General features: G+C 62.6%; 4 protein-coding genes across 13 annotated transcripts in view; all 4 read right to left on the bottom strand.

The window, feature by feature from the left end:
- Positions 1–767: 767 nt before the first annotated feature.
- On the bottom strand, positions 768–7,397 carry LOXL4 (lysyl oxidase like 4). The gene is made up of 15 exons (XM_038140781.1): positions 7,214–7,397; positions 6,377–6,678; positions 6,054–6,232; positions 5,692–5,903; positions 5,120–5,158; positions 4,788–5,004; positions 4,465–4,648; positions 4,045–4,199; positions 3,558–3,725; positions 3,187–3,349; positions 2,818–3,061; positions 2,432–2,547; positions 2,204–2,340; positions 1,904–2,015; positions 768–1,784 (listed from the first exon to the last, which is right to left on the bottom strand). The coding sequence occupies exons 2-15, from the start codon at positions 6,660–6,662 to the stop codon at positions 1,714–1,716; spliced, it is 2,283 nt and encodes a 760-aa protein (XP_037996709.1). The 5' UTR covers positions 6,663–6,678; positions 7,214–7,397; the 3' UTR covers positions 768–1,713.
- A 2,166-nt stretch (positions 7,398–9,563) lies between these two features.
- Positions 9,564–15,088, bottom strand: PYROXD2 (pyridine nucleotide-disulphide oxidoreductase domain 2). 4 transcript variants are annotated; one of them, XM_038141363.1, is made up of 16 exons: positions 13,921–15,088; positions 13,483–13,502; positions 13,164–13,257; positions 13,011–13,084; positions 12,745–12,891; positions 12,448–12,601; positions 12,181–12,242; positions 11,973–12,070; positions 11,471–11,612; positions 11,245–11,379; positions 11,072–11,144; positions 10,809–10,965; positions 10,521–10,675; positions 10,289–10,399; positions 10,067–10,187; positions 9,564–9,963 (listed from the first exon to the last, which is right to left on the bottom strand). In XM_038141363.1, the coding sequence occupies exons 1-16, from the start codon at positions 14,075–14,077 to the stop codon at positions 9,834–9,836; spliced, it is 1,830 nt and encodes a 609-aa protein (XP_037997291.1). In that variant the 5' UTR covers positions 14,078–15,088; the 3' UTR covers positions 9,564–9,833. The 4 variants fall into 4 exon arrangements, with proteins under 4 accessions (XP_037997291.1, XP_037997292.1, XP_037997294.1 ...); XM_038141364.1 differs by having other exon boundaries at positions 10,293–10,399; XM_038141366.1 differs by lacking the exon at positions 9,564–9,963 and having other exon boundaries at positions 10,521–10,590.
- Positions 15,089–15,240: 152 nt separating this feature from the next.
- Positions 15,241–20,165, bottom strand: HPS1 (HPS1 biogenesis of lysosomal organelles complex 3 subunit 1). 2 transcript variants are annotated; one of them, XM_038141361.1, is made up of 18 exons: positions 19,907–20,165; positions 19,680–19,817; positions 19,452–19,594; positions 19,084–19,192; positions 18,723–18,883; positions 18,536–18,638; positions 18,328–18,432; positions 18,166–18,235; positions 17,994–18,061; positions 17,277–17,444; positions 17,026–17,202; positions 16,889–16,956; positions 16,633–16,755; positions 16,466–16,531; positions 16,118–16,262; positions 15,908–16,021; positions 15,697–15,779; positions 15,241–15,459 (listed from the first exon to the last, which is right to left on the bottom strand). In XM_038141361.1, the coding sequence occupies exons 1-18, from the start codon at positions 20,003–20,005 to the stop codon at positions 15,297–15,299; spliced, it is 2,103 nt and encodes a 700-aa protein (XP_037997289.1). In that variant the 5' UTR covers positions 20,006–20,165; the 3' UTR covers positions 15,241–15,296. The 2 variants fall into 2 exon arrangements, with proteins under 2 accessions (XP_037997289.1, XP_037997290.1); XM_038141362.1 differs by lacking the exons at positions 19,680–19,817; positions 19,907–20,165 and having other exon boundaries at positions 19,084–19,245; positions 19,452–19,593.
- A 417-nt stretch (positions 20,166–20,582) lies between these two features.
- HPSE2 (heparanase 2 (inactive)) overlaps positions 20,583–25,015 on the bottom strand; it is a 106,315-nt gene continuing 101,882 nt past the window's right edge. For 3 of the 6 annotated variants that reach the window (XM_038141172.1, XM_038141169.1, XM_038141174.1), the window contains 3 exons: positions 22,687–22,832; positions 21,568–21,714; positions 20,583–21,485 (listed from right to left, as the gene is read on the bottom strand). In XM_038141172.1, coding sequence (XP_037997100.1) covers positions 21,320–21,485; positions 21,568–21,714; positions 22,687–22,832 — 459 coding nt within the window. In that variant the 3' untranslated portion in view covers positions 20,583–21,319. Of the gene's footprint in view, positions 21,486–21,567; positions 21,715–22,686; positions 22,833–25,015 lie in introns of those variants that run through there. The other 3 variants (XM_038141170.1, XM_038141171.1, XR_005257420.1) reach the window with 3 other exon arrangements.

Raw genomic sequence — 25,015 nt, 5'->3', positions numbered from 1 at the left:
CAGGGCCGTGTTCCTGGCCCCACATGGGGCTCTGATGTGGCCATGCTGCCAGCCATGGCAGGCTGGGGGCTTCCTGCCCTGCCCCCGGGTGGAGGCTGGCACCTGGGACCTGCCTTTGGCTCTGCTTTGCATCATCTCTCAGCACCTGAAAAACAGCCCTGTGTGCCCCAGCACTCCCACCCTGTAGCTCTGCAGACTGAGGTTTTGGGGCCTTTCACAGGAGGTGAGGATGGGGATGATGCTTTTCTACCACCACTACCAGCAGTTTGCATGCTTTTGGTCGCTGAAGTGCTCATGTGGCTGCCCTGTGTCCCCTGGCTGTCCCCCAGCTTGGCAGCAGCGGAGCTGGTCATGACCCCGTGGCGGTGGCTGCCTGCCCCTGCACCATCCGGCAGCGCTGCCAGCTGGGAGCCATCTCGGCTGCTGTTCCCGGATGCTCGTGGCTTGGCCGGTGGAAATTTCAGGGAGCAAAGCTGCTCTCATGTGGAAAACATCTTCCCGGCCATCCGGCATCCCTCAAAGCCCCAGCCTGGCCGGGTGAGCCTCCACCAGCACGTGCCTTGCCACGGTCTCTGGCCTCGGGCCCCTCCAGTGCATCCCCGTGTTCCCAGCAGCAGCTCCACGTGCAGGGACCATCACGTGTGGGTGCAGCCTGACTTGTCCTGGACCGAGGTGGGTGCTGACAGCCCCCCACCCTGGGCTGGTGCCTGCCAGCGAGGCAGGAATGGACAGAGGTGTACAAGGAGAGGGTTGGCACTGCCCGTGGCTGGCGATCTGGGGAACAGACAGTACAGAGTGTGTTGGTGACATTCCCTTTTATTTCCTGTTGTAAGAAAAAAGATAGAAACCACGGGAGGTAAGAAACAGAGAGCAAGGGCGCAGTGTTCCCTGTGTCCCCACACTGTGCCCAGGAGCAAGGGCTTTGAGGGACAGAGTGGCCCTACCACAGCGCCCATGTCTGGGAAGCTGCCAGGACAGCCTGGGAAAGCCCAGCATGTCAGCTGCATACACTGTGGCTGCTGGGCTGGCTGCCAGCCCATGCTGCCGCAGAGCTGGCTGGGTCTTTTTGCATGCACAGGGTTAGACAGTTCAGGGCCAGGGTGTCCTGGCCCATGGGGACCACTGATGGCAAGCCAGAGCTGCTTGATGCCAGCCACGTGCAGACAGCCAGGGAGTTGGTGGCCCTGGGTGGCACAGTGGGAACACTGCCTAGCTGGGGACACGCTGCCTAGACCAAGTTGTTCCCAGCTGGGAACTGGCTTCATGATCCTCATAGGAAAGAGTGCAGGGAAAGGAGGAGGTGATGGTGGGATTGATAAAGGAGTAGCCCCTCTTCCACAGCACATCACCTTGCTCCCAACTCACAGAACCTTTATTGAAGACAGGACTGGTGCACGAGTGACTGGGGACTGTCCTGAGTGCTGGAGCATGGGGCGCTGGGCAGGCTGAGGTAGTTGTCCCGGGGGCCCTGGGGCTGTGGAGGTGAGGCCTGCTGCAGTACTTGGGCCACTCAAGTCCCGCAGGCAGCACGGGACTGGGCACCCCCAGGCACTCCCCGCCAGCCCTGGTGCTCATCTCCCTCCTCTGCAGCAGCATCAAATACAAAAGTCTGCAAGTCCCTGAGCTCAGTCTGGTGCTGCCAGGGCACATGGGCTGGGGTGCAGGAGTTGGACTCTCCCGTGGCGCTGCTGGGACCGTGCCAATGCCAGGAGTTCACACGAGGTTGTTGGCCAGGCGCTCCCGTCTCTCCAGATCGCTCACCACGTCGGCACCGTAGGCATCACCTGGGGAGAGCGATGTTGTGGGGGCAGGTGTGCGTGTGGGGGCACAAGAAACCTGTGGCACCCCCATCCTCATCACTTCCCTCACCCTGCCTGCCATAGCCCCTCCTGTCCCTCCTTACTTGTGTGGCAGCCGTGCATCCAGACACGCTGCCCATCATACTTGCACTGGCACCTCATCACATTGTTGGAGAAGTCCGACTCAGCCACCTCGTGCTTGGGGTTCACGACCACCTGGGGAGGGCAAGGGGCAGGGCTGGGAGCACCTCTGCTATGCCCTGGCCAGGCAGGGCTGTGGCATGCACAGCAAGGTAGAGCAGCACCCTGATGTGCAGGGTGAGGGATGCTGTTGTGCTCATGGAGGGGACTCCCCAGCCCTGAGATCTGGTAGCTTGGTGTCCCCCACCCCTCCATCCCCATACCTGGAAGGTGTAGCTGCCTGGTGGCACGTCGGTGATGTCAATCCACTGGCAGTCGATGTCATGGCGGTAGGTGTCCCAGCAACCCACACTCACCCCCTGCTCACCAAAGTTGGCACAGGCGAAGCGTCGCTGAAGACCTGCAGCAAGGAGGGGGGTGAGGGAGGCACAGACAGAGCCCCTTTGGGGAGCAGAATGGGGGCCAGTGTCAGCTCTGCAGCTAGCACCTACCTTCGGGGCAGTTGGTGTCTTCCAGGCAAAAGCTGGCCTTGTGCCCCTCGGCCACCTTGGAGCCGTTGAGCGTCAGCAGATCATAGTGGGTAAAGACCTCGATGCTGTGGAAGTGTCTGTGGGGACAGGGGCTGAGCACAGGACCAGCGCCCGGCCAGGGAGCACGTGGCTGGCCCAGGCAACCCCAGCAGAACTTCTGGCAGGGCAGCACCCAGGGACTCAGCAAATTACAGCCCTGAAGCCAAATAGAGCCGTAATGACAGTGCTGGCTCAGACGCTGTTAATTACCCCGGGTGGGACAGCCTCTTGGGGACGGGTGCCACCGTGCCCTGCCTGGCCTAAGGAGAGGGCAGCTCACTGCCAGCCCCTGCCTATGGGCCACTCACCGGTGGCACTGGTGCCAAGTCCAGGCATGACGTCCCATCCTCGGTCGGAAATCGGCTCTTCCCAGGTTATGGATCTGGGAGGAGAAGCGAAGAAGGCGGCGGTGGCCATAAGGCCACTGCATGCTGTCAGCAGAACGGGAGAGGCAGCGCTCCTCATGGGCACAGTACAGCAGCCCCAGGGGTCGGTCCTCCAGGTAGGCTGTCTCCTGCACCAGCTGGGCGTTCATCACCAGGTCTGGGGCATCTGGCATGGGGGGGATCAGTGGGGATTGAGAAGGTGATCCCCACCCTGCACAGTACTCCTTACTCTCCTGCAGGAGAAGGGGAGTGCCCCCTCCCAGCAGTACCCCACGGGCTCCCGCTACTCACGGGCAGTGCAGGTGACCCCTGCTGAGAAGCGTCCCCCGCCGCTGGGGCAATGGACAGGGCCATGGCGCTGGCACTGCTGGAGGGCCAGCTCGGTGCCGGCACAGCGCACCCCGCTCATCACAACCCGGGTGGCATCGGGGCTGCCTGCCCAGTACCACGTCTCCTGAACAGAGGAGGAGCACAGTGCTTGGACCAGTCCTTGCAGCCCTTGCCAGCACCCACCTGCCTCCTCTGCCTCCTCTCCTCCCCTAACACTGCCACCAGGATTTGTCCCCCCACCGTCCCATCCCAGAGCCCCTGGCCACACCATGCCCATGCTATCCATCCTGCAGGACCCCTGCAGTTCTGGCCCAGGCTGGCACCCCACTCACCTGGAGGGCATGGCTGGCAAAGCCCAGCCCCAGCTGCCTGCAGACCACCATGGCCTCGTTCAGGCCCCACTGTGCACCACACACCGCACCCCACTGCAGCTGCCCCTGCACTGGCACCAGCACCTCCACCACGCCTTCCTCGGGGTTGCGGCCCCCGGCCAGCCGCACCTGTTGGCAGAGAGGGGCAGAACTGCAATGTGGCACAGACCGCCAGCTCTCCCACCCCAGGCTGCAATGGGACGAGCAGCCCTGCACATCCAGCTGAACATCTCCCTCACCTTCCTCTTCTTCCTTTCCTCCCTAAAGACCAATTTTGCCACCAGATCACCCTGCAGAACCCCATCAGGCTGCTGCTCTGTGTCCCCCTCCCCTGAGTTGGGGACCCCAGGGCTGCTCTGAGCACCCACACTGGGCATAGAGCTTGGGGAGCAGGGACTGTGCAATGGGGCTGGGTTCAACAGGCTCTGGGAAGGAGGCAGACACTCACCTGGCTCTTGAAGTCCATGGAGGGCATGTGGCAGCGGACAGCAGCGTCGGCCTCGTGCCGACACCCATTCTGCTCAGCATCCTGGAAGTGACACTCGCCCAGGGAGCGCTCATGGCCAGTGCACTGTACATTGCTCATATGGATGGGACCCAGACCTAAAGCACGGGAAGGGTCAGTGCTTCCTGCTCCATGACCATCCTGGAGCAGGACCCTCGTCCTCCTTCCCCTGGTCTCGGCATTCTCTATGGGAATGGGGCTGCCCATGGCAGGAGCAGACAGGGTCGCCTCATCCCAGGGCAGGCTGGAGCTGCGTGAGCATCCCAGGATTCTCCAGCAGGACACATTGAACCAGTTGATTTCCCCATCGTACCCCTCCAAGCCCAGAGGTTTCCCAAATCCATGCTGTAGAACCTGCCTCACCTTGTCCCATCCGGGCTCCCACCAGGGCCTGCTTCGCTGTCCCATAGCCCAGCTGCCGGCACACCACACTGGCTGCAGCCAGGTCCCACTGCTTGTCACACACGGTGCCCCACTGCCCGTGGCGTAGCACCTCCACCCGGCCCTCACCAGCGTGGGTGCCCGCTCGCAGCCGCACTGGGAGCACCTGGGTACGGAGAGCAGCCAATCAGCACCCCCAGGACACAGCCAGCCCCCTCCTCAAGGGCAAATGGGGTGGCTGAGTGCTGCTCAGCCCTGGGACTCTCTGCCGGTGGGAGAGGATGTGGAACTCCACAAGGGCTCACCTTTCCTGGGGCGGTCTTGTTCTTGGTCTTGCCCGTGCCCTTCTGGAAGGCAGGGCCAGGGAGACAGCTGACGATGGCGTGCATGCCGTGGGGGCAGGCGTGCTGGCGGGGGGCTGGTGGGGCCATCTGCATAGGGCAGTGGGCCAGGTGGGGCTCTGAGCCCTGACACCGCACCTTGTGCACCCAGAAGCTGTTCTTCTGGCTGAGGGTCTTCAGGCTGCCAAGGGAGAGGAGCAGGGCCAGGGTCAGCTCAGGTGCCAGAGACTCTCTCCCACCCAATGCTCATGCTGGGTGCCCATTCAAGGTGCCCTGCCCACCACGCTGAGTTGTACCTGGAGTTTGGGTCCTTCAGCTTCCTGTTCCAGAGCTTTCTGTGGGTGTACAGAGCCAGGAGGTGAGGGAGCATACTGACACTGCTCAACTCCGAACCCCCTGCCCCATCATTTCTGCCATCCCGGCAGGAGATGGAGACCCCAGGGTACGTCATATTCTCTCCCCACTGGCAATTACTGTGCCAAGCCCGTCTGTACCGTGTGTCCCAGCGGGACTGAGCGACTCCTGGCACCCGTAGGGGCTCATTATAGGCTGTATTTATAGTTCCAGGCTGAGACAGGGTGGGAGGGACCAAGGGACACTTGTCTTTCCTCTCCTTTCTCCCACATTTTGCCAGCCATGATGGTAACCATCCCTAAAGACTGCCTGGATGCTGCTGAGCCCAACTCTGACCCTTGTCAAAGGGCCAAGAAGGGGATCCAGGCACGGCCAGGCCATACCAGCACCTCACATACCCACCCATATGTGCAGCCCTTCTCTGACCACTCCTCCAGCTCTTGTCCCCACAGGGTGCCCAGCCTGGCTCCTGCCCCACGTGCCCAGGAGCAGCGCATGTCTCCCGCATCCCTACCGGTAGAAGCTGGTGTTGATGTGCTTCTCACGGGGGAAGCCCAGCATCCCGCAGACCACGCGGCTGTTGTTCCTGGTCCAGTTGGCATCACACACCTGCCTCCAGCGCCCATTGTGCTTCACCTCCACAGCACCCTCCACCACTGGCATGCTCAGCTTGGCCCGTGCCAGGATGGGCTTCAGCCGCACCTCCTCCAGGGTCGGTCCCAACACCTGCCACAGTGGGCATGGGGTGGGCGTGGGGCTCCAGCATCCAGGGCAGAGTGTTCAGAAAAGGGGCCAGGGGAAGGGTTAGTGGGACCTGCTCCAGTTGCCCTGGTGTACCCTGCTGGCCACAGGCAAATGCCATGGGCCCCCACTCACCTCTCCCAGGTGACTGGAGGTGGTAGCCTGGGGGGAGTTGCCAGGCAGGCGCTGTCCTGAGCACACCACACCAGCATCCTCGCCATGGTGGCAGTCACTGATGCCCCAGCCGTTGTGGACACACTCTGCCAGGGAGCCCTCGCTGCCCCCACATCGCACGTTGTCCAGCCAGATGGGGCCTGGGGACACAGCATCATAGGCCCCATGCAGTGTGTCCCACGAGCTGTCTGCACCCACAGCTCTGTGGGGAGGCTCCCACAGCCAGAGGGAAGCACACTGCCCTCGTCAGGACCCCCCGCCCCCATTCCCCAGCTGCCCCCTACCTTCCCCTTGGCCGTAGGTGGCACTGTGGGTCCAGGTGATGGCTGCAGTGTAACCCAGCTGTCGGCAGGCCACGGTGGCCGCATGGAAGTCGAAGCCATCATCGCACACGGTGCCCCAGCGCCCCTGGTACAGCACCTCTAGCCGGCCCTCTCCAGCTGGCCCCCGTGGTCCCCCCAGCCGCAGCTGCACCGGGGCCAGCTCCTGCCTGCTGGGGGCCACCCAGCACAGCAGCAGCACCAGCACCAGCAGGATGTGACTTGAGCCAGTTGGCATCACCATCATCATTCGGTGAGTGGGATGCCTGGGGACAGACCAACGATGAGTCCTTGGGGACCATGGCAGAGTGGGGGTGCAGCTGCAGCCCCCCTGTGCCCCAGGAGCTGGGCAATGTGGAGGGAAATCATGCCCTCTTGCATGGTGGTGACATCCCTGTCCCTGTGCTGTGGGGGATGCATGGGCTGGTCCCTGCCATACTCACAGCATACCCCAGCCCTACACCCTTCACCAGGTCACCCAGCTCTGACACAGCCCTCCTGGATTCTGACAGCCGTGGGCAGCCCCACGAACATTGTCCTGTGCTCTTGTTGTTTCCTGTCTGCTCCATGTTTTGGGACATGGGTGAGGGCCCCACACAGCTCCCTTTCATCCTCTGCCTGGATTCTCTACTGACTACCAGGATTCTCTACTGAACATCAGGATTCCTCCCCATCATGCACACAGCCCGGTCCCCGTCACCTCACCTCTTCCCCTGCATCCTCATTCAGAGCCTTGGTGGGATTGCTGACCCCCCTCCAGGTACCCAGACCTCCCCTCCCGGGGCCACCTCTGGCACTCACCCTGGCAAGGGATAGTGGTGCCCCACCGGCAGCGGTGCGGGGCAGGCGGTGGCGAGGGACACGGTGGTGGCGAGGGGACGCAGCGGTAGCGCTGGCAGCAGTGGATCCCGCAGCTCCTGCCTCCCGCTGGGCACCGCCTGCAGCCGCTTTTATGGTGCGGCGGGGTGGGCCGACCCGAGGGGGCCCCCCGCCTCCCGCCGCTGGTCTGGAGCCCAGCCCTGCTCCCTGCCCACCCCCGGCCCTACACTGCCTCACCGCACACTGGGGCAAACCTTTTCCTGTCCCAGACCCTGTCCTTTCCCCAGCAGGGAGGATCTAAGCTGCCCCGGATAGTCCCTGCTTGCCGTGAGGCTGGACCTCCCCCGGGTCCAATTCCCTCGGTCAGGGATGCTCCCCTCGCTGGGCTGTCCCGCGGCCAGGCACAGCGTGGACTCTCTGGAGATGAGGAAGTGCTGTGCCGGGACACTCCCTGCAGCTTCCCACTCACGCAGCGGTTCAAGTGGCTGCACGGGCGTAGGATGCCTGGAGGAGCTGCAGTGGGGCCAGGACTCGGGGGGCACCGGGACCACGGCAGGGTATGGGATGGTACCGTGAGCCCGGAGCACAGTTCTCCCGGGGCTTGGGGCATCACCTGAGCCATCCATAAACCAGGCTGGCTGTGAGGGTCTTCGGGCTCAGCCCCGCTCCGTGGGACGTGGAGACTGGTGATGCGCCCCCACCCCCCCTCGCCCCGACCTGCCCCGGGAGCAACCTCCGGCTTGGGGTGCCGCCAGTCCCCGGGGCACCCCGCTGCCCACACGCCCGCCGTGCCCCGCCGTGGGATGGGGATAAACAGGAAACCCAGTGCCCCGGCCGTGCCCAGGGACCGGCCAGGAATGTGCCGGTGGCCACCGGACTGTTTGTTTGGAGTCAAAGCAGCCGGATCCTGCCGGGAGGAGCCAGGATCAACACGGCCGGGAATAGCCCGTGAGCTCATCGCCACGTCTCGCAAGGAGCTCCAGCACCTCTGGGTGTGCAGGGATGCTCAACTCTGGGTCCCCCTCGCAGGGGACCCTCATCCCAGCCCTCTGCCTTGGCCGGGATCAGGGCAATGTCCTGCAGCCTCTGCTGCGACATGAATTGCTGGCCAGCCCCAGAACGGAGGACACGGAAAGCCCTGGGTAAGGGCAGGGCTGGGGCCAGCAGTGGAGCCCGTGACTCATTCGTCTCGACGTTTTGGAGATCAATTGCTTAAGTGTGAAGCCAGGAGCCTCCCCCGAGCTCCTCCCCCAGCAGATGCTGGCAGGGTGCAGGCAGGCGGGTGCTGGGTCCCGTTCCCAGCTCTGCCTCTGCTCCTGGGGACAGCGAGAAGAGAGAGGTGAGGGGGCTGGCGGGCTCTCCCTCTCTGCGACCTGCCAGCCTCTTCTCGCAGCTGTACGGGCACGGTGTCCCGCCGCTCATGCGATCGTGGCGGGCTGGAGGTGTTCCCCTTTGCCCGGAGGTGTCAGCCAACGAGCCCCTCGTCTCCCTCGGGGCTCACTGGCTGCCAGCACCTGCAATCCCGGGCAGCCAGCAATGGCAGCAGCTAAAAATAGGCGGCCGGCAGCAGGGCAGCCCCGTGCGCGGGAAGCTGTGGGCGGCGGGCGGGCGTGCGGGGCTATTCTCAGCGGGCTGCGGGACTATTCCTGGCCGGTCAATATTGATTCAGCCAGCTCAGGTGCAGCAGCTCACCCCGTCAGCACCGTATTTAGGGCCCGGCAGGAGGCGAGGCGGGCGGCTGAATCGGGAGCATTGTCCGGCGGAGGAAGAGGGCAGGGAGAGGATGTGAGCTCTGTAATCTGCAGCCGGCGGCTCTCGGCAGCAGCCCGGGTGAGGGGCACACCCCGGGCCTGCTGCGGCCGAGGAGCGGCCAGCACGGAACATCTGCCCTGGGGACGCAGGGACGGGGCCAGGACACGTGCAGGCAGCTTCCGTCGGGAATAGGAGCATGTGTGAGGCACGAGGGGCAGCTGCTAGTCCTGGCTCCTGTGGTTTCTGAGCTGCTGGGCACGTGTCTGCTGTACACACAGCCACCGAGAGCCGGGGGACTGAGGACAGCTGGGGACTTCAGGTACCAAAGCAGTATCCAAGCAGCTCCCTGCTTGTTCTAAGTACTGGGAATGGTCTGGATCTGTCCGGAGCTGGGGAACTCAATACAAACAGCCCTGTGTGCACCTGAGCCTGCGTCAATGAGCAGGGGAGAGGGTGAGGGGCTGTTTGTCCCTGTGCACTGCTCTGAAATGTGCCTGTGCTCTCTGGCAGCTCCCCCAAGGCTGCATTACCAGTAAGTGTGGAGAGCACAGTAGGAGCTGCATGAGTTGCTCAAAAAACAGAGTGAGAGTGCTCATGACAGAACCCAGGCTAGGGTTTATTTCCATGGGCACAGGTAGTGGCTGAGTAAGGCTTGCCATGGTCATGCAGGGTCCAGGAGCCACTGGGGCAAGGCTGGGTTGTGGCAGGCTGGGAGCAGCCATCTGTTCAAGGTGACAGTAGCAGCTGGGAGCGCAGGGGACCCTGCCACCCTACACCCAGCTCTCAGGAGATGCTACTGCCCTGAGGTACCAGGGAATCAAGTTGGGGATGGGCAGGGCTCTGCATGGCATCAGCAGGGCACGCTGCTGTCACAACCCTGTGTTGGTGAAGTCAGTTTCACCAATCTCATCAGAGCCGCCTGAAATCCTTGATAGCCACCTGGGCGGCATTGCGTCCTGCTGCTCCCATCACTCCTCCTCCTGCAAGAGAGGAGAAATGGGCAATGCTGGTGCACCTCTTCCACATGCCCCTTTCTTCCTTCTGCAGGTCTCCATGAGGGTCCTGGCTCCCAGCTCTGCTCACCAGGGTGGGCTCCACTTCCACACAGGTACAGGCCAGGAATTGGGGACCGGTAGCCAGAGTAGGATGGTGCTGGCCGGGCAAAATACAGCTGGTCCAGAGACATCCCTCCATGGAAGATGTTCTGCCAACAGAGCTCTGTGTGAGCTAGCTGTGCCTGGCCCAGGCCCGTGTGCCCACCAGCACTGGCACCAGAGCAATGCTCAGAGCTGACACGCGTGGTACCCACTCCACCGGGCAGCCCAAAGATCCTCTCCAGGTCTGGGGGTGTCAGGATGTCCCTGCCAATGACAGATGCCTTGAAGCCTGGGGCGTAGTCTTCGATGCAGTCAAACACTAGGGAAAGATGAAGGGACCACTGCTGGGCAGCCCAGGGGGACAAGGCAGCAAACTCCGGTGCAGCTCCAGGGCAGCTCTGCCCACGGATGCTGCTGGGGTCTGTGTGTGCATTACGTACCCGTGTCTGCATATGCATTTCTGGCCTGCTCGTCCCAGGACCGACCGCCTGCCAGCATGGACGGGGTGTACTGCGTGAAGAGGGACACGACATGGCAGCCTGGTGGGGCCAGCCCAGGGTCCAGCGCTGAGGGAATGCAGAGCTCGATCATGGGCCTGGGGGAGCAGTACACCAACTGGGCAGGCAGAGGGGCACCCAGCCGCTCCACACCTCCTTCCCCAGCATCCACAGCCATGACTGGCCTGTCCCTTCCCCAGCACACCAAGGTGTGCCAGTACAGGCTCCTACCTGCTGGAGGGGTGCCCCTGGGCAGCCTCAGTGAATGCCTGATGCAGGAGCTGGGTGCCCTCGCAGTTGAGATGTATGGAGCACTGGTGGTGGGGCAGGGGCTGGCCGTCGTGGGCATTGGGGGCAGCCAGGAAGCTGGGCAGACGATCCACCGCCACTGGGCATGGGATGGGGAGATGAAGTGGGGTGTAGCCTCTTGCTGAGCCGTGCACCAGTGTTCCTCCAGCAGGGAGGGCAGCAGAAGTGTCCTTGCTGGTACCTACCATTGATCTTGGTGACAGGGGAGCGTGTGTCAAGCTGCCGGATCCGCTGGACAAAATCCTTTGGCAGCTGCTCCTAGGGAGGGATACAGCAGTGCAGAGGCTGGCTAAGAGAGGCAGTGAGAACAGGGCTGTTCCAACATGCCAAGCCCCTGCCAGCCCCATGCACTCCATACCTGAGGAATGAGTTCCAGAAAGGTGATTTTGGGGGAGGCATTGGACAGCACCAGTTTGCTCCTCACCTCTGTCCCATCCTGCAGCACAACACCCTGTGCCTCCCCGGCCCTGCCCAGCAGCACGTGGCACACTGCCTGGGCACGTGTATGGGACAAGACTTTACCAAGAGCATCCCTGCGGCCTGCGGGGATGGCCCAGCAGCTCTCCTCTCCCAGACACCCCTACCTTCTCAGCAAAGATGTGAGCTCCCCGGGCAGTCGCTGCCTGGGCGATGGCTTGGGACAGGGCTCCCATCCCGCCTGCCACGTAGCCCCAGGCCCCCCGCCGTCCCTCCAGCTCACCCATGACATGGTGCAGCAGCACGTACCTGTGGCAGTAGGACCTTGGATTAGCTGCTGGCTGAGGGGATGGATCTGTCCCCTGCATGGATAGTGAGGATGGTGCCACAGCCCCCACAGTCCCCCCCATGGGACCATGCCACCTCAGGGGATGTAAACTCAGTTACAGGGAGCACACACCAGCCAGGACTCAACCCAGCCCAGGGACAGAAGTGTCCAAAGAGTGAAGGGATAGGTGGGGGCTGCTCAGGAGAGCCATATGGCAGGGCTGGGCGCAGCTCCTTGCCCAGCACCAACCCCTGAGGCACCCTGGCAATGTTGAGCAGGCGGTGGGAGGGAGAGGCAGGGGGCCAGGGCAGGCATGAGCCCCACGGGGAAGGATCCCTCACCCACTGCCAGGGGTGTGTGGGCTGGCCATGGCTCCAATCACAGCATCAGTAGCCAGAGTTGCCTTCAGGGGTTCTGACTCAAACCAGTGATCCAGGATCTAGCCCAGGAGAAAGAGAGCGTGCCAGGCTTGGGATGGGGAGCTGCCGCAGCATCCTGGCAGGCAGGAGAGGCAGTGGGTGTTTCCACACCAGCACTGCCAGCACGCACCTTGGAGATGGGAGCTGTGAGCACCTCGTAATAGTGGGGCAGCTGCCGCCCCAGTGCCAGCCCTGGGGGGGGGAGAGGTGGTGTGAGACCTGCATGGCTGTGCCAGGGTGCCCAGCTGGCTTTGGAGGTCAGTCAGCGGGACCAAGGTGAGCAAGCCTACTAGAGCCTGCCAGCCCAGACTGGGCTCCTGAGGGTGCTCTGCATTGCCCATCCCAGGTGCTGGCAAACACCCTTTGCTCTTGGGGTTCCCTGGCATCCCAGATGTACCTGCCTGCAGCAAGGGCTTCAGGGTTCGCAGGTTCCTGAGCTGCTGGAGCAGGGAACCCTTTCCCAGGGCAGCTGTATCCACTGGAGGGGCATCCAGCAGTGGGTCAAGGGCCAACACCATGCGCCCCATGAACGCCTCATACTCAGGGTAGGCCTGGAAGGGGACAAAGGGTGGACAGCAAGGGCTACACCATGGTGGGTGCAATGGATACCCCACCCAGGAGCATCCCTGCCACTCCAGGGGCAGGACAGCCCCTCATGGGTTTTGCTGTGCCGGGTACATGCCCCTGGTGGTACCTGGGCATCCTTCTGGGAGAACTGAGCAATCTGCTGCTGAGTCTGGGCCATGTCATGTCCCAGCAGAAGGGAGCGAGGAGGGCTCCTGTCCTCCAGCAGTGGGGTGAAGGAGTAGGGGTCCCGTGGGAGCACCCTCAGACCGTGCCGCTGCAAGACAGGGATGTCCCCACTGCAGGACCCACCCTGCAGGGACAGCCTGGCAGCAGGCTCCCCTTGCTTGCATGCTGGGAGTTGCCAGCAGCCCAGCAAAGGGTGGCTGCCAGTACCTGCAACTCCAGGTCAGCATAGATCTGTGGCCGCAGCAGGCTGAGCAGATATGATGCCCGGGAGAACTTGAATCCTGGAACACGTGGGGTGGTGGGCAATGTCCACCGCTAGGGCTGGCCAGGGCCAGGGGGACGAGGGGCAGGCAGGGGTACCTGGCACAATCTCCTCGGTGACGGCCGCGCCGCCCAGCACGTGACGCTTCTCCAGCACCGCTGTGCGCAGCCCTGCCCGCTGCAGGTAGGCAGCCTGTGGGGAGCACGGCACACGCTGCCCATCCCTCCAGCCGGGATGTCACTGCCAACGTGAGCACCCTCTTGCACACGGTGCCCCCCTCACTAGGGAGGGCCTGTGGGAGCCCCAGCCCCATGGACACTGCCACCAAAGCCCTCCCTTGTTCACAGCAGACCCTTCCCAGCCCCTTGCTGTCCCCTGTGGATGGAGGAGAGGCAGCACGCCACTCTAGGTACTCACTGCCACCAGCCCGTTGTGCCCTGCAAGAAGAGAGGGAGATGAGCAGAGCCCAGTGCTGGTGATGGGCCCACAGCACAGGGCACCCTGCCATGCCTGGGGCATGTCACAGCCACCCCCATAACAGGCTCTAGACACAGGGATACAGGTGACAAGGAGAATCCTCCCCCAGCCCTACAGCCCTGGCCCTAACGGTGCAGCAGAGGGGGACAGAAGTACTTAAGGCAAATGGTCCCACAGTGCTCTGATGCTGAGAAGCTGCACTTTGTGCCAGACCCCTGGATCATCCCAGGCATGAGGAGCAGTCTGAGGGTTTGCAATGCATCCAGCACCACTGTGGTCCCCACCTAGCCGTTCCTCTGCTACCTGCCCTGGAGGGAGGGCAGATGCGGGGCCCCGCCGGCTGCCCGCAGCTCGACTCTCGCTCCCTTGCTCTGTTACCTGCCCCGATCACCACCGCGTCGTATTCCTGCTGCAGCCGGGCTGCAGCCCCGCCATGGGCCAAGCGCGCTCCTGGCGGCCCCAGGGACAGTCGCCAGCCCTGCGGCCAGCGGGACGAGCAGAGCAGAGCGAGCGTTCCCCGGAGCCCGGCTGCCATCGCCCCGCAGCGCCCGGCCACGGCTGGACTTTGCTTCCACGGCGGAACTTTTCCCAGGGCTTCCGGGCGCAGGGAGGGGACGGGGGGCCAGGGCCGGGAACGCCTCGAGGAGGCGGGGAGGCTGCCCAGGACAGGGGCGCTGTCCCGCTGCTGCTGCCCCAGGAGGCGCGGAGCCGGCGCGGTTTAGCCGGGGCTTGCAGCGGGGCCGGAGACGAGCCCCAGGGCTGAGAAGAGGTCACATCGTGCCTGGGGCTCAGCAGGGCGCCGGGAGCTCCCCAGGCTGTACTCAGGACAGTGCTGAGCAGGCAGGCGGGGGCCTGAGAGCCCCCTCCCCCAGCTCCTGTTGTGCTGCAGGGATGATCCAGAGGCACGTGGCTGCGGCGATGCGCCAAGCACGGCAGGACAGAGGGAGTTTGCCCCCCCACAGCCCTGAAAGCAGCAGGAAAAGGGGCAGTTTGGGAACGAGCTTGGCTTTGAATCCAGAACTATTGCTCAGCAGGGCAAATTCCAGCTCAGCGGGATGGGGCAAAGGCCCTGTCGTGGTCCAGTGCTCCCTGAATTGCTGTCCCCAGCTCCAGCGAGCGGCATGGGAGCAACAAGGGGCAGTGGCTACCTGAATCCCTTGGGGCTGGCCCCGTTCCCAGCTGTACTTGAGGTCCGGAGTGCACTGAGCCCAGACGTGCCTGGGAAACACATAAGCTGCCTCAGGATTTACTTGCTGTTCCCAGCTAAGCTCAGAGCTGTGGCTAACTGGTGCCTGGGTGCGGGGAAGGCGGTGCAGGATGGGCTGCACCTCCCCAGAGCTTGCCAAACCTCTGAGGGCCCTGCACCCCACATTTAGGGGTGAGGGGGAAGGGGGATGCATCCTAGACCATTTTTCCACTCAGGTTTGGCTACACTATCTTGATCTCTGGCCAAAGCCTGGCAGCAATGCCAAGCTAACATTATAAATCGTGCTCTGGAAATGCACTTTTCAGCAAGATAGTGATTTGCCAACAACCTCTCAGCCCCCCTCTCCATCTGTCCCCAGAGGCGGCTGGGTGGCAGCGAAAACCACAGGGAGCAGGAAAAGGGACAGTGCTGAAGGATGGGGAGGTTGCCTGTCGCTGCCTACAGGCACAATTCACGGCGTGGCACACAGACACTGAGAAAGCAACCCAGGCTCTGGGAGCACCCACACACCCACTTTAATCCCGGCCCCAAGGTGGCTGGAGGCAGCTCAGAGCAGAGGGATGCGGGATGGCTCCCAGAGGCGCCGGGCCAAGTCATAGGCCTGCTGGACCACGAGCTCGGAGGGGATGATGCCCAGGTGCACGGTCAGCAGCTCATAGCACTTCACCACCTCTGCCTGGTGGTTCTTGCTGTAATAACGCAGCAGCTTCCTGTGGAGGAGAAGACAGGGGCTTGGTACAGTGCACACAGGCAACCCCTTTCTAATGACCTTCCCTCCGTGAAGCACTTTGCAAGGATACAGCAAAACCATGGCATCGGGCTGGGAGATGGGCTGGTGCAACTCCAGTGACACCACAACACTGGCACCCTGGCATCACTCACAGGGACCCGTGTGCCATCACAGCTTTGAGCTCTGGTGCCAAACCACAGGGCTGGCAACTGCTCACCTGTAGTAGTCCCCTGCAAGCATCCCAATGGGAGCAGAATCATCAGACAGGACTGGTACCTCCATCACCTCCAGCTTATAGCCCTGGGGAGAAATGACAGCAGAGGGCAGGAGCTGGGATGGGACCACTGAGCAGTCAGAGCTGGCAAGGCCTACAGCCCTGCTCCCTGCCCCGGGGAAAGAGGGCTCAGCCCCTTCCTGGCCCCACATACCATCTCATTCTCAAACCAGAGGAAGTAGGAGCAGCAGTAGTCGCCATCCTGCAGCATCAGTGTTGTGTAGCCCTTCTGTAGGTATCGCCGGGCCAGTGTGATCAGGGACCAGACCTGGGGGACAAAGGGCACCTGAAGCCTGAGCAGAAACCCCTCCAATTTCCACCCTCTTCTGCGGTTTCCATCCCACACCTACCCCATAAGCAGTACCTTTTTCTTGATGAAGGTGGCCAGTGGACCCTTGCCCAGCTCTGAGCTGGACTTCTCTGTCACACTGAGTGATGGTGCCATCATTTGTCCAGCTGTGCGGTCCACATAGATGAAGTGCACCAGACCAGGGAAGTCCTCCAGGTACGTGGGATGGGTTAAGGGTGTCCAACAACTTTGGTGCCCTTCTAGGACAGCCCCGAGCCTCAGGGAAACCACCTTTGCCCACTGCATTCCTCCCTTTGATTCTGGTGCTGGAAGACAGGACACTCCCACTCCCACTCCCACATCTGCTACCCCCACAGGGACACCCCCTTGCCGGGCTGGGTCCCCAGCTGCAGAGATGGGTATGACACCATGGTGATATTGCGCCTGCTCTTCACCAGCAGGAAGTCCCGCCAGTCCAGCAGCTTCTCCCTGCCGAGAAGAGGCACGGTGAGAGGCCAGGACCCACAAGCCCCAGCACAGCTGGGTGTGGGGCAGCCCCGTGGCGATGCTGACCATCCCCATGCACTCACCTCATCAATTTCTGAGCACGGTCCCGCAGCCCTTGGGACAGGCTGTGGCCAGCAGAGGTCAGGAAGAGCTGGCGGTACACGGAGCAGAGCTGCCGCTTCACGTTGGCCACTGACTGCAGCAGCCTGAGCCAGGGGACACAGACAGAGCCGAGTCTGGACACTGGGTCCCCAGCACTGCAGGACAGCTGTGCTGGTCCCCAGGCTGGGAAAGGTCCCTGCCTGTCCCGGAGACTTTCCCTGGCTTCCCTCTACTCACTCTAGGGAGCTCCCAGGCTCACTCCGTGAAAATATCTTGTTCTTGAAGTCCAACCAGGTGTTCTGCAACTGGAAAGAAACAGGACGGTGTCAGGCTCTGGAGAAAACAGGACAGGGTCCTCATGTCCCCATGCCCACCTGGATGTCCTGTCCACTCAGCTTCTTCACAAATTTGTCCATGCGCTGCCGCAGCTCAGCGAGGAATGGGTAGGAGCGTGCGACTCCCACCTCTGGTCCCTCTTCCAGCTTCTTCTCCAGCACCAAGAAACCATCCAGCAGTTGGTACAAGGTGACGGCCACCTGGGTCATGGGGCCCTGCCAGGGAAAGGATAGGTGGGTCAGGCAGGACCCAGTCCCACACAGCTTCCCTCACCTCAGAGGCAGCTCACCTTGGTCAGCAGCACAAGGGAGATGCCTGGCCAGAGCGGGAGGCAGTGCATGGTGTGTGGCAGCAAGGGGCAGTAACCTTCCCGCAGGCTGGCATCCAGAAAGATCCTTCTGGGGTTTGAAGCTTCAGGGACCAGAGGCCCCAAGGTCTGGAGCAAGTCCTCTGCCATCTGGGAAGACAGGGGAGATACTCATTCCCCTGTGGGGATGAGACAGCTCACACCGAGAATGCTCTGTAGGGATGCAGCATTGCCTTGAAAACTGCAACCAGGCAAGACAGAACCAAAAGAGCTGGAGGGGCCATGTAGCAAAAGACTAGCAGTGAGGAAAGTGCCCAGAGACCCCAAAGGAGTGGCAGAGAAGAATACTGTTGCAAAGACAAAGGTTGTAAATGCCTTAAACCAAGGCCAGCGTTTGCTTGTAGTGTGCGAGGTGTTGCAGTATCCATCGGGGAAGCAGCCCAGAAAGCCCAAGGGCAGCAGAGGGAGACACTGGACTGCTCTGAGGCAGCCCCGCTCCCTCTCTGCTGACAGCTCGTGTTAAGCAACGCCTCAGAGAAGGAGATCAGAGCTGTCACAAATATGCACAACATGGGGGACGCAGGGCACCCACAGCTGCAGCACAGCAATAGAGAGTGACAAGGACTGGAATCTGCAAAAGGCACTGGGACAGGCTGGTGAGGCGTGGAGCTGGGAGGTGTTGCAGGACTCCGTGCTCACCTGGACGTCTGCAGCATCCACTTCCCCGATGCTCAGCATCTCAGCGCCCTCTGACCAGCTCTCGCTGCCTGCAGAGAACACGGCAGGGCACCCTTCCAGCCCCCACCAGAGCCCTGGGGCCTCTGCAGGGCTGGGGCTGTGGGGCATGGCTGCTGCTCAGCTGGGCACTCACCTGTACTGTGCCGGCCTGGCGAGGGCTCAGGTGTGTAGTACACCTCAGGCACAGAGAGATCATCTGTGTCCTGCCAGCAGAAACGAATGGGTCAGTGATAGCAGCGATACAGGCAGCCCTCCCAGCAGTCCCACCCTGCAACTCCTGATCTCAAGGACTCACTTGGTCATCTGAGTCCTTCTCTGCAGCTCCATGGGAGCCAGGGCCACTCACAGGGATGCTCTCACTTCTCTTGGGTCCCTGAGGGAGAACATTCCCTGCTGTGGGCTTTCAAAAAGAGAGAAAAAACCCCTAAGCTCCAGCTGTCAAGGCATCACCCCGTGATGGGAGCACCCTGACTTGCTGCACCCCCAATCCTGCTCCGAAGCACCTGTGGGCCAAGCTCCTCCTCAGCACTCTGACTGGGGTACAGGTCCTGAACCAGGAGGATGAGGACAAGCAGGTCGGCTGGGCGGATGGAGCTGGCGTTGCGGCTGCAGGCCAGAGAAGGAACGGGTCAGCTGGGAGGACAAACGGCTGCCCTGGGAAGGCTGGTGGGGCTGAGCCTTCTACTCTACCTGGAGTAGAAGGCCAGCAGCTTGGTGTGTACCAGAAGGAAGGCATGGCCCACTTCATCCCCGCCACGCTCGGGGCTGGCGTTGATGTACTGCACCACTTGTCGCTCCAGGAACTCGATGCACTGCTCACACAGCTGAGGATGGATCAGCCGCTCCACGGCCTGGGGTGCAGGAGGAGGGTAGGCTGCTGAGCTCCCTCAGCCCCAGCCTTGCAGTCCTAGGGGCAGGTCTGAGCTTCCATTGCTCCAGGGAGCTGCCCTAAAGTCCCCAGCCTACTGCCTTTTCCCACATCCCGGGACTCCATGCAGCCTCCCACCCCTGGAACACCCCAAAAGTGAGGGACAGCCCAGATCACTGGTACCTCCACTGCAAAGCTCTGGTCCTCCTCCCGCAGGTGGCTGTAGGTCTCCAGCAGGCCCCGCAGCAGGCTCCACACGCGCTCCCTCTGCTCCGAATCAGCTGGCCGCAACCTGCAGCCATCAGAGTGTAAACTCATAGGTGGCTGTCACCTCCCTGCGTGGAACTGAAACACCAAAACCCAGCTCCCCACGTGGGACTGACACACCAAAACCCCCAGCTGCAGCCCAGCAGGCGGGGGGTCCTGCTGCAAAGGGGGGGTCCCAGCTGGAGACACCCACTCCCGTCCCCCGATGCTGCATGAGGGCAGCTCAGGGCAGCCACCCCAGAAACTCGACGTGCCACCCTGTGCCGGTGGCTGTGCCTGCTCACTCCTTGCGGATGAGGTGCGACTCGAGCGTGACGAGGCCACAGTGAGCCTCCACCAAGCGCCGCAGCACGAAGAGCGTCCGGCGCAGGTCGTCCTCGCTCTGCGTCCCGTCGCCGTTCACTGCGATGTACAGGCAGTCCCCGAACTGCAAACGGCAGCGGCGTCAAGCGGGGGCCGGCCAGGGGTCCCTGGTCCCCGGTGTCGGTCAGGGGTCCCGGTGGCGTTCCTACCATGTGCAGGACGTGGAGGTGCCGCCCGCCCTCGGTGGCGAAGCAGGTATAGGTGTCAGAGAGCTTCTCCAGCAGCGCGGCGCAGGAAATGATGAGGGGGGCGAAGAGGGTGTTGAGGCTGTCCTCCAGCGCCGGGCCCTGCGCCGCAGTCTCCCGGTCAGCGCCCACGCACGACCGCGCACCCCACGCTCCCTTCCCCGCACCCGCGCCGCCCCGTCCCGCCCCACCTGCCCGGCGTGGGACGACCGCAGCCGGCGGAGGAAGGCGGCATCGGCCCAGTAGAAGAGCAGCTCGGCCGCGGTGCTGGCGATCAGGACGCAGCGCATAGCCCGCGGACGGGGGGACAGCGGGACCGGGGGGAACAGCGGGACCGGGACACCGGGACCGAGCGGCTCCACCCGCCCGCGCCGCTTCCTGCTCCGCCGCGCGTGACCGCCGCGCCCACGCGCGCAGCGCCCCCGGCGGCCCGGCGCGGCACTGCACCGTGTGACACCGGCACCGTGTGACACCGGCACCGCACCGTGTGACACCGGCACCGTGTGACACCGGCACCGCACCGTGTGACCGCAGCACCGCACCGTGTGAAACCGGCACCGTGTGACACCGGCACCGCACCGTGTGACACCGGCACCGTGTGACACCGGCACCGCACCGTGTGACACCGGCACCGTGTGACAGCGGCAACGTGTGACACCGGCACCGCACCGTGTGACACCGGCACCGTGTGACAGCGGCGCCGTGTGACCGCGGCACCGCACCGTGTGAAACCGGCACCGTGTGACAGCGGCACCGCACCGCGTGAAACCGGCACCGCACCGTGTGACCGCTGCACGGCACCCTGTGACAGCAGCCCCGCTCCCGCCCGGCCGGCCCGGTCCGCGGCGGACAGAAGACGCCGGCGCGGTTGAGAGCCCAACTTTATTACACCTCCGGTAGCGCCTGGGCGCGGTGCAGCTGCTCCTGCCCGCGACACCGCCACTCTCCCGGGCGGGACATGCTCTCGGCCCGCCGCTCCGCCCCTCTCCGCTCCGGGATGTATAATTTAATTATCAACATTTCCCGCCGTGGAGCCCGAGCTGGCCCGCCCGGGGCGGCCCCCGGCGCGCCCTCCCCTGCCCCGCCCCGCCCGGTGCATCCCGCGGCGGGCCAGGCCGGCTGGCGGCATCCCGGCGGCAGCAGAGGGAGCTGCTTCCATGCGCTTGCTGCACCGGAGCACTGCCCGCCTCCGGGGAGGGGGTCCGGCTGCCGGAGGGGTCGTCCCGAGGGCCAGCGGGACCAGGGGGTCGAGGAGGGCGTTCGTCCCGGATATACCGAGGCTCAGCACCCCAACCCTCCCTGCAGCCGGTGGGCACCAGGGCCCGGGTGCTTCTCGCAGCTTACGGGACGGAGGATGGCAGGCCCTGCAAATTGGCTGTCGCACTGCTCTGGCGGGACGGTGACCAGGGCATGCGGAGCTCCGCGGTCACAGGGCAGGATAGTCCCAGGGAGGAAGACATCCTGGGGGTGAGGATTGAGGGCGTGGCGTGGAGCTGCCCAACACGGCCCCACGGCGAGGCTGCGTGGGCTGCCAAGGAGGCAGCGTGACCTGGGCAGTGCACAGGGGCGGGAGCGGGGCTGGCGAGTCCTTTGTGGGCCGCAGGCTATCGGTACCGACAGGCCAGCGCGTTCACATTCTTCACCACGTAGAAGCTCATGGTCAGCGGGGGGATGACCAGGGTGCGGCCGGCCCGCAGCGGGCGAGGCTTCAGCTCGGGGAGGGTCCCGTCATCCACCATGGCCAGCGGCTGCCCGTTGAGCTGGACCGACCTGTGGGACCAGGAGAGGGTCAGCGCGGTGGCACTGAGGATGGGACAGCGGTGGCAGTCCCAGCCACCGGCATCAAACTTACTTGGAGTGGAGCCCGTCCTTGCCATAGGGCTGCAGCAGGTACTGGTGGACAATCTTATCCCGCAGCGTCCCTGCCAGCTTGATTTTCTTCCGGGAGCGATGCAGGTTGATGATGTAAAGGGTGATGGATCCCCGGACATAGTTGTGACTGCAAAGAGGAGAGTGGGAGATAAGGGCTGCACTGCCATGTCCTCAGGGAGCATCGCGTCCAAGAAGGGGCTTGGGGGTCTCTGCAGGAACTGGCCTCGTGCAGGCATCCAGATTCACTATCCTGCTGCCCCTTCACGGGGAGATGCCACCTGCCCATCATGAAGCCTGGTTCTGAGGCGACACCTTTCAACCCCCCCTCTTCAGCCAGCAGTGACACGGCACAAGAGGACGCTGCCACGGTGTCCAGAGTGGGGGTGGCCAAGGACACAGTGTCAGTCGCAGGACAGCCCCCGCATTCCCCCCCGCCCCCAAACCTTGCAAGGAGGAGGCTGAGAGCGGAGGGGAGCTCTGTGCGTGAGTGGCGTCTGCCCCCGCCACCCCAGGCACCTGACAGACAGGTCCAGACACTGATCCTCTGTCCCTGCCTGATCAGGCAGCCCCAAACAAAGGCTATAAAGCACTTTGCACCTGTCAGTTACTAGACAAGGTTTCCTACCGAGCTGGAGGCATGTTGAAAGCATCTGGACTGTGTAAAGAAACAGTCTCTCCTCCTCCACAATAGCAACTTGTGTCCGCGGAGGAGGTGGCCGCCCCCCCCCGGCTCACTAAGGTGCTTTCAAAGACCTTATCAGAGAAACAATAACCAGGCCAGGCTCCCCGGCAGCGCGGCCTGGCGGGTAACCCGACCGACCGGGGCCCCTCGTGTGAAATCCACTCCCTTGATCTCCGCTGCCCAGGCTGCCCGGCGGCCGCTGCACCGGCCCCAGCCAGACCCGTTCCCAGGCTTGCCGCCACTTTCATCGCCATTCCCGCGCTCTCCCTTCACTGCCACAGCGGCCAGAGTGAGGAGCAGGACCCGAGTGAGCAGCCTGGGAAGCCGACCTGCACCAGCGTGTCCTTGTCGGCCCCCATCTCCTGGGGGTACCACTTATCCCACCCCGTAACCCTCAGCCCTCTTCGCTCCGCTTACTTGTGGTAGCTGGTGCAGTGGGCGTAGATCCGGAGCTTGTCGCGGATGACTCTGCCGGGCCGGGGTTTCCTCTGGAGACCGGCCACGTGGATCGCCAGCACCTTGGGACCAATGAGGCGCTTGTAAAGCAGGGACAGCCAGTAGTCCTGGGGGGCAGAGGGGACAGTCAGCAGCACAACAGCCCCCGCTACTCACACAGGGCGTGGGCAGGAAAGGCTGGCTCCCCTGCTTGCAGCCTAGCAAAAGTTTGGCCGTTGGGGTGAAAATGTTGCGTGCCAGATGTCTGCCTTGGGGTGAGCTTTTTTTTGTGCAGTCCAAGCCATAATGACATGGATGTTTCCAGGAAAGAGATTGGGATGAGCTTTTTTTTTTTGTGCAGACCAAGCCATAATGGCATGGATGTTTCCAGGAAAGAGATTCAGGGAGGAATTCATTGCCCATGCTGAGAGACACGGGTACCCTCCAAAGGAGCTCAGATCTTGGCTGGGTTGCAGAGCACGGGTAGCAGCATGAGCACCCTTGCACATACCCATGTGCCAACACACAGCCATGCTGTGGACCTGCACACCAGCTCCAGCTGATGCACACAGGCTGGTGATGTCTCTGGAGCAGGATCTTCCCCCACTCTCAACACAGAGCTGCAGCACATCAGAACCCTCCCCTGCTCTTTGTCTCAGTTCATGGCACACTGGCTTTTGGGACTGCTGAGGTGCTCAGCTTCCCAGAGGTATTTCTCCCATTTTAAAGCCTCCTGTGGAGCATAGGGAAGCCAAGCTCAAGAAAGAGGAAATGCTTAGACCCTACACACATGCATAAGTGATGCAGCCTTAATTACGTCACCATACACTGCTTTTTCCCGCAGGGCACGGCCTTGCACAGCACACAGGATGGGCCCCAGGCCCCGGGGAGGGAGGCGAGGCTGTGTGGGCCCCCCACTCATCCGCTGCAGGAGCTGGGAGGTGTGTGGTAAATGAAGCAGGGTTGTGGGAAGGGAAAGGGCAGGCTCAGGCCCTCGCCTGCTGTTCTGCAGGATGGGGCTCTGGCCCTGCTGCTGCTCCAAGCACGCCAGGTGATGCTGGGGAGATGGAGCCTCTCACCCTGCTTCTCTGAGTGCTGCCTGTGCGTGCTGGGCACCTTCACAGACAGGAGCACTCTGGATAAACACCCTCTGAACAGCCCAGACTGGATGTCCTAGAAGGGCCATGTGCCCCAGGGCCATTGGGATGACCCCCCCTCCCCGCTGGCATGTCAAACGTTCAGCAGCAATGGTCACACTAGCACCAGGGGCTGCTCTGCCTGTCAGGGCTGAGTTGCACGCTGAGGAGGAAATGAGTATTGAACGGGCACCCTGTGGCTCTGCACAGTGCCTGGGAAGGGCAAGGAAAGCCCTGCATGGTCAGGATAGTGTGATGAAGGGGTCTTGCATCCCAGAAGGGCATGTGGTTGGGAATGGGGTCTCCAGGCCGCCAAGGTGCAGGGCAGAATGGGTAGGTGGAAGTGCAGATATCTCATATAGACTGAGTTATCCATCCTGTGTGTGGGGAGCCCTGCCACAGCCCCTGGTTAACATGCATTTTGGGTAAAGAGGTCAGCATAGAAAACCAAGCAGTGGGGCACGAGTGACCAGCACAAGGTGAAAACCCACCAGCCAGACTGGACTGCCAGCCTCATGCTCTTTCCAGTCCAGCAGAAGCTGATCTGTTCCATCAGCACTTAGCTGGTCTGCCAAAGAGAGATCCAGACACACTTCTCACTTTCTGGGCAAGATTTTGGCATAATGCTGGAGGAAAAGCCACCTTCTGTTCTGCTCTTGCTACTCCCAGCCAAAACCACGGGGCTTTGTGCCACACCAGCCTGGTAAGTGCTTCCCCTGGAAACTCTGGGCCCCAGAGGAGATGTGAGTGTGAAGGGAGAGGCTCGTGTAGCCTGAGATGGCTCAGCCACAAGGCCAAAGCTCCCAGGGAGAGCGAGCTGCAGTTGCTCAGGGCTGCTTATGTGTGCTGTCAGTGAGGCTGTGCCTCTGTTCCTGACCCTGCTGGCTGACTGGGCTGCTCTACAGCCTGAGGATGTCCCTGCCTGCACCAAGCTGTGCCAGCCTGCGTTGCTCAGGCTTCCAGCAGGCAGGAGGAACAGTAGTGCTGTCTCTCTGGCAAGCCACCCTGATTAGCAGAGTCACTAGATGAGTAACTAGTTGAGTTCTCAGTGAGGACAAAGAAAAGCACAGATTTCAATGTTTAGCCCCATGGTCATGTGTTAAAACTAAGTTTTGTGCCCTGATCTACCTGTCAGCTCAGGCTTTTAGGTTTTCTCCAGAAGCCCTTCTGGGGTT

This window comes from Motacilla alba, chromosome 6 (assembly GCF_015832195.1).
Source record: "Motacilla alba alba isolate MOTALB_02 chromosome 6, Motacilla_alba_V1.0_pri, whole genome shotgun sequence".
NCBI lineage: Eukaryota > Metazoa > Chordata > Aves > Passeriformes > Motacillidae > Motacilla > Motacilla alba.
Note: the sequence above shows the minus strand (reverse complement) of the source record. Positions and strands in the feature narration are given on the sequence as shown.

Coding starts and splice junctions, on each gene's coding strand:
- PYROXD2 (XM_038141363.1), bottom strand. CDS start 14,077: ATGGCAGCCGGGCTCCGGGGAACGCTCGCTCTGCTCTGCTCGTCCCGC. Junction 12,602..12,744: donor TCTCCCAGAAGGATGCCCAG/GTACCACCAGGG, acceptor GTCCCCTTCCAG/GCCTACCCTGAGTATGAGGC. Junction 11,380..11,470: donor CTCACATCTTTGCTGAGAAG/GTAGGGGTGTCT, acceptor ACACGTGCCCAG/GCAGTGTGCCACGTGCTGCT.
- LOXL4 (XM_038140781.1), bottom strand. CDS start 6,662: ATGATGATGGTGATGCCAACTGGCTCAAGTCACATCCTGCTGGTGCTG. Junction 5,159..5,691: donor ATCAACACCAGCTTCTACCG/GTAGGGATGCGG, acceptor GTACACCCACAG/AAAGCTCTGGAACAGGAAGC. Junction 3,062..3,186: donor AGGGGTCACCTGCACTGCCC/GTGAGTAGCGGG, acceptor CCCCCATGCCAG/ATGCCCCAGACCTGGTGATG.
- HPS1 (XM_038141361.1), bottom strand. CDS start 20,005: ATGCGCTGCGTCCTGATCGCCAGCACCGCGGCCGAGCTGCTCTTCTAC. Junction 19,595..19,679: donor ACCTCCACGTCCTGCACATG/GTAGGAACGCCA, acceptor TGCCGTTTGCAG/TTCGGGGACTGCCTGTACAT. Junction 17,445..17,993: donor TGGATGCTGCAGACGTCCAG/GTGAGCACGGAG, acceptor CTGTCTTCCCAG/ATGGCAGAGGACTTGCTCCA.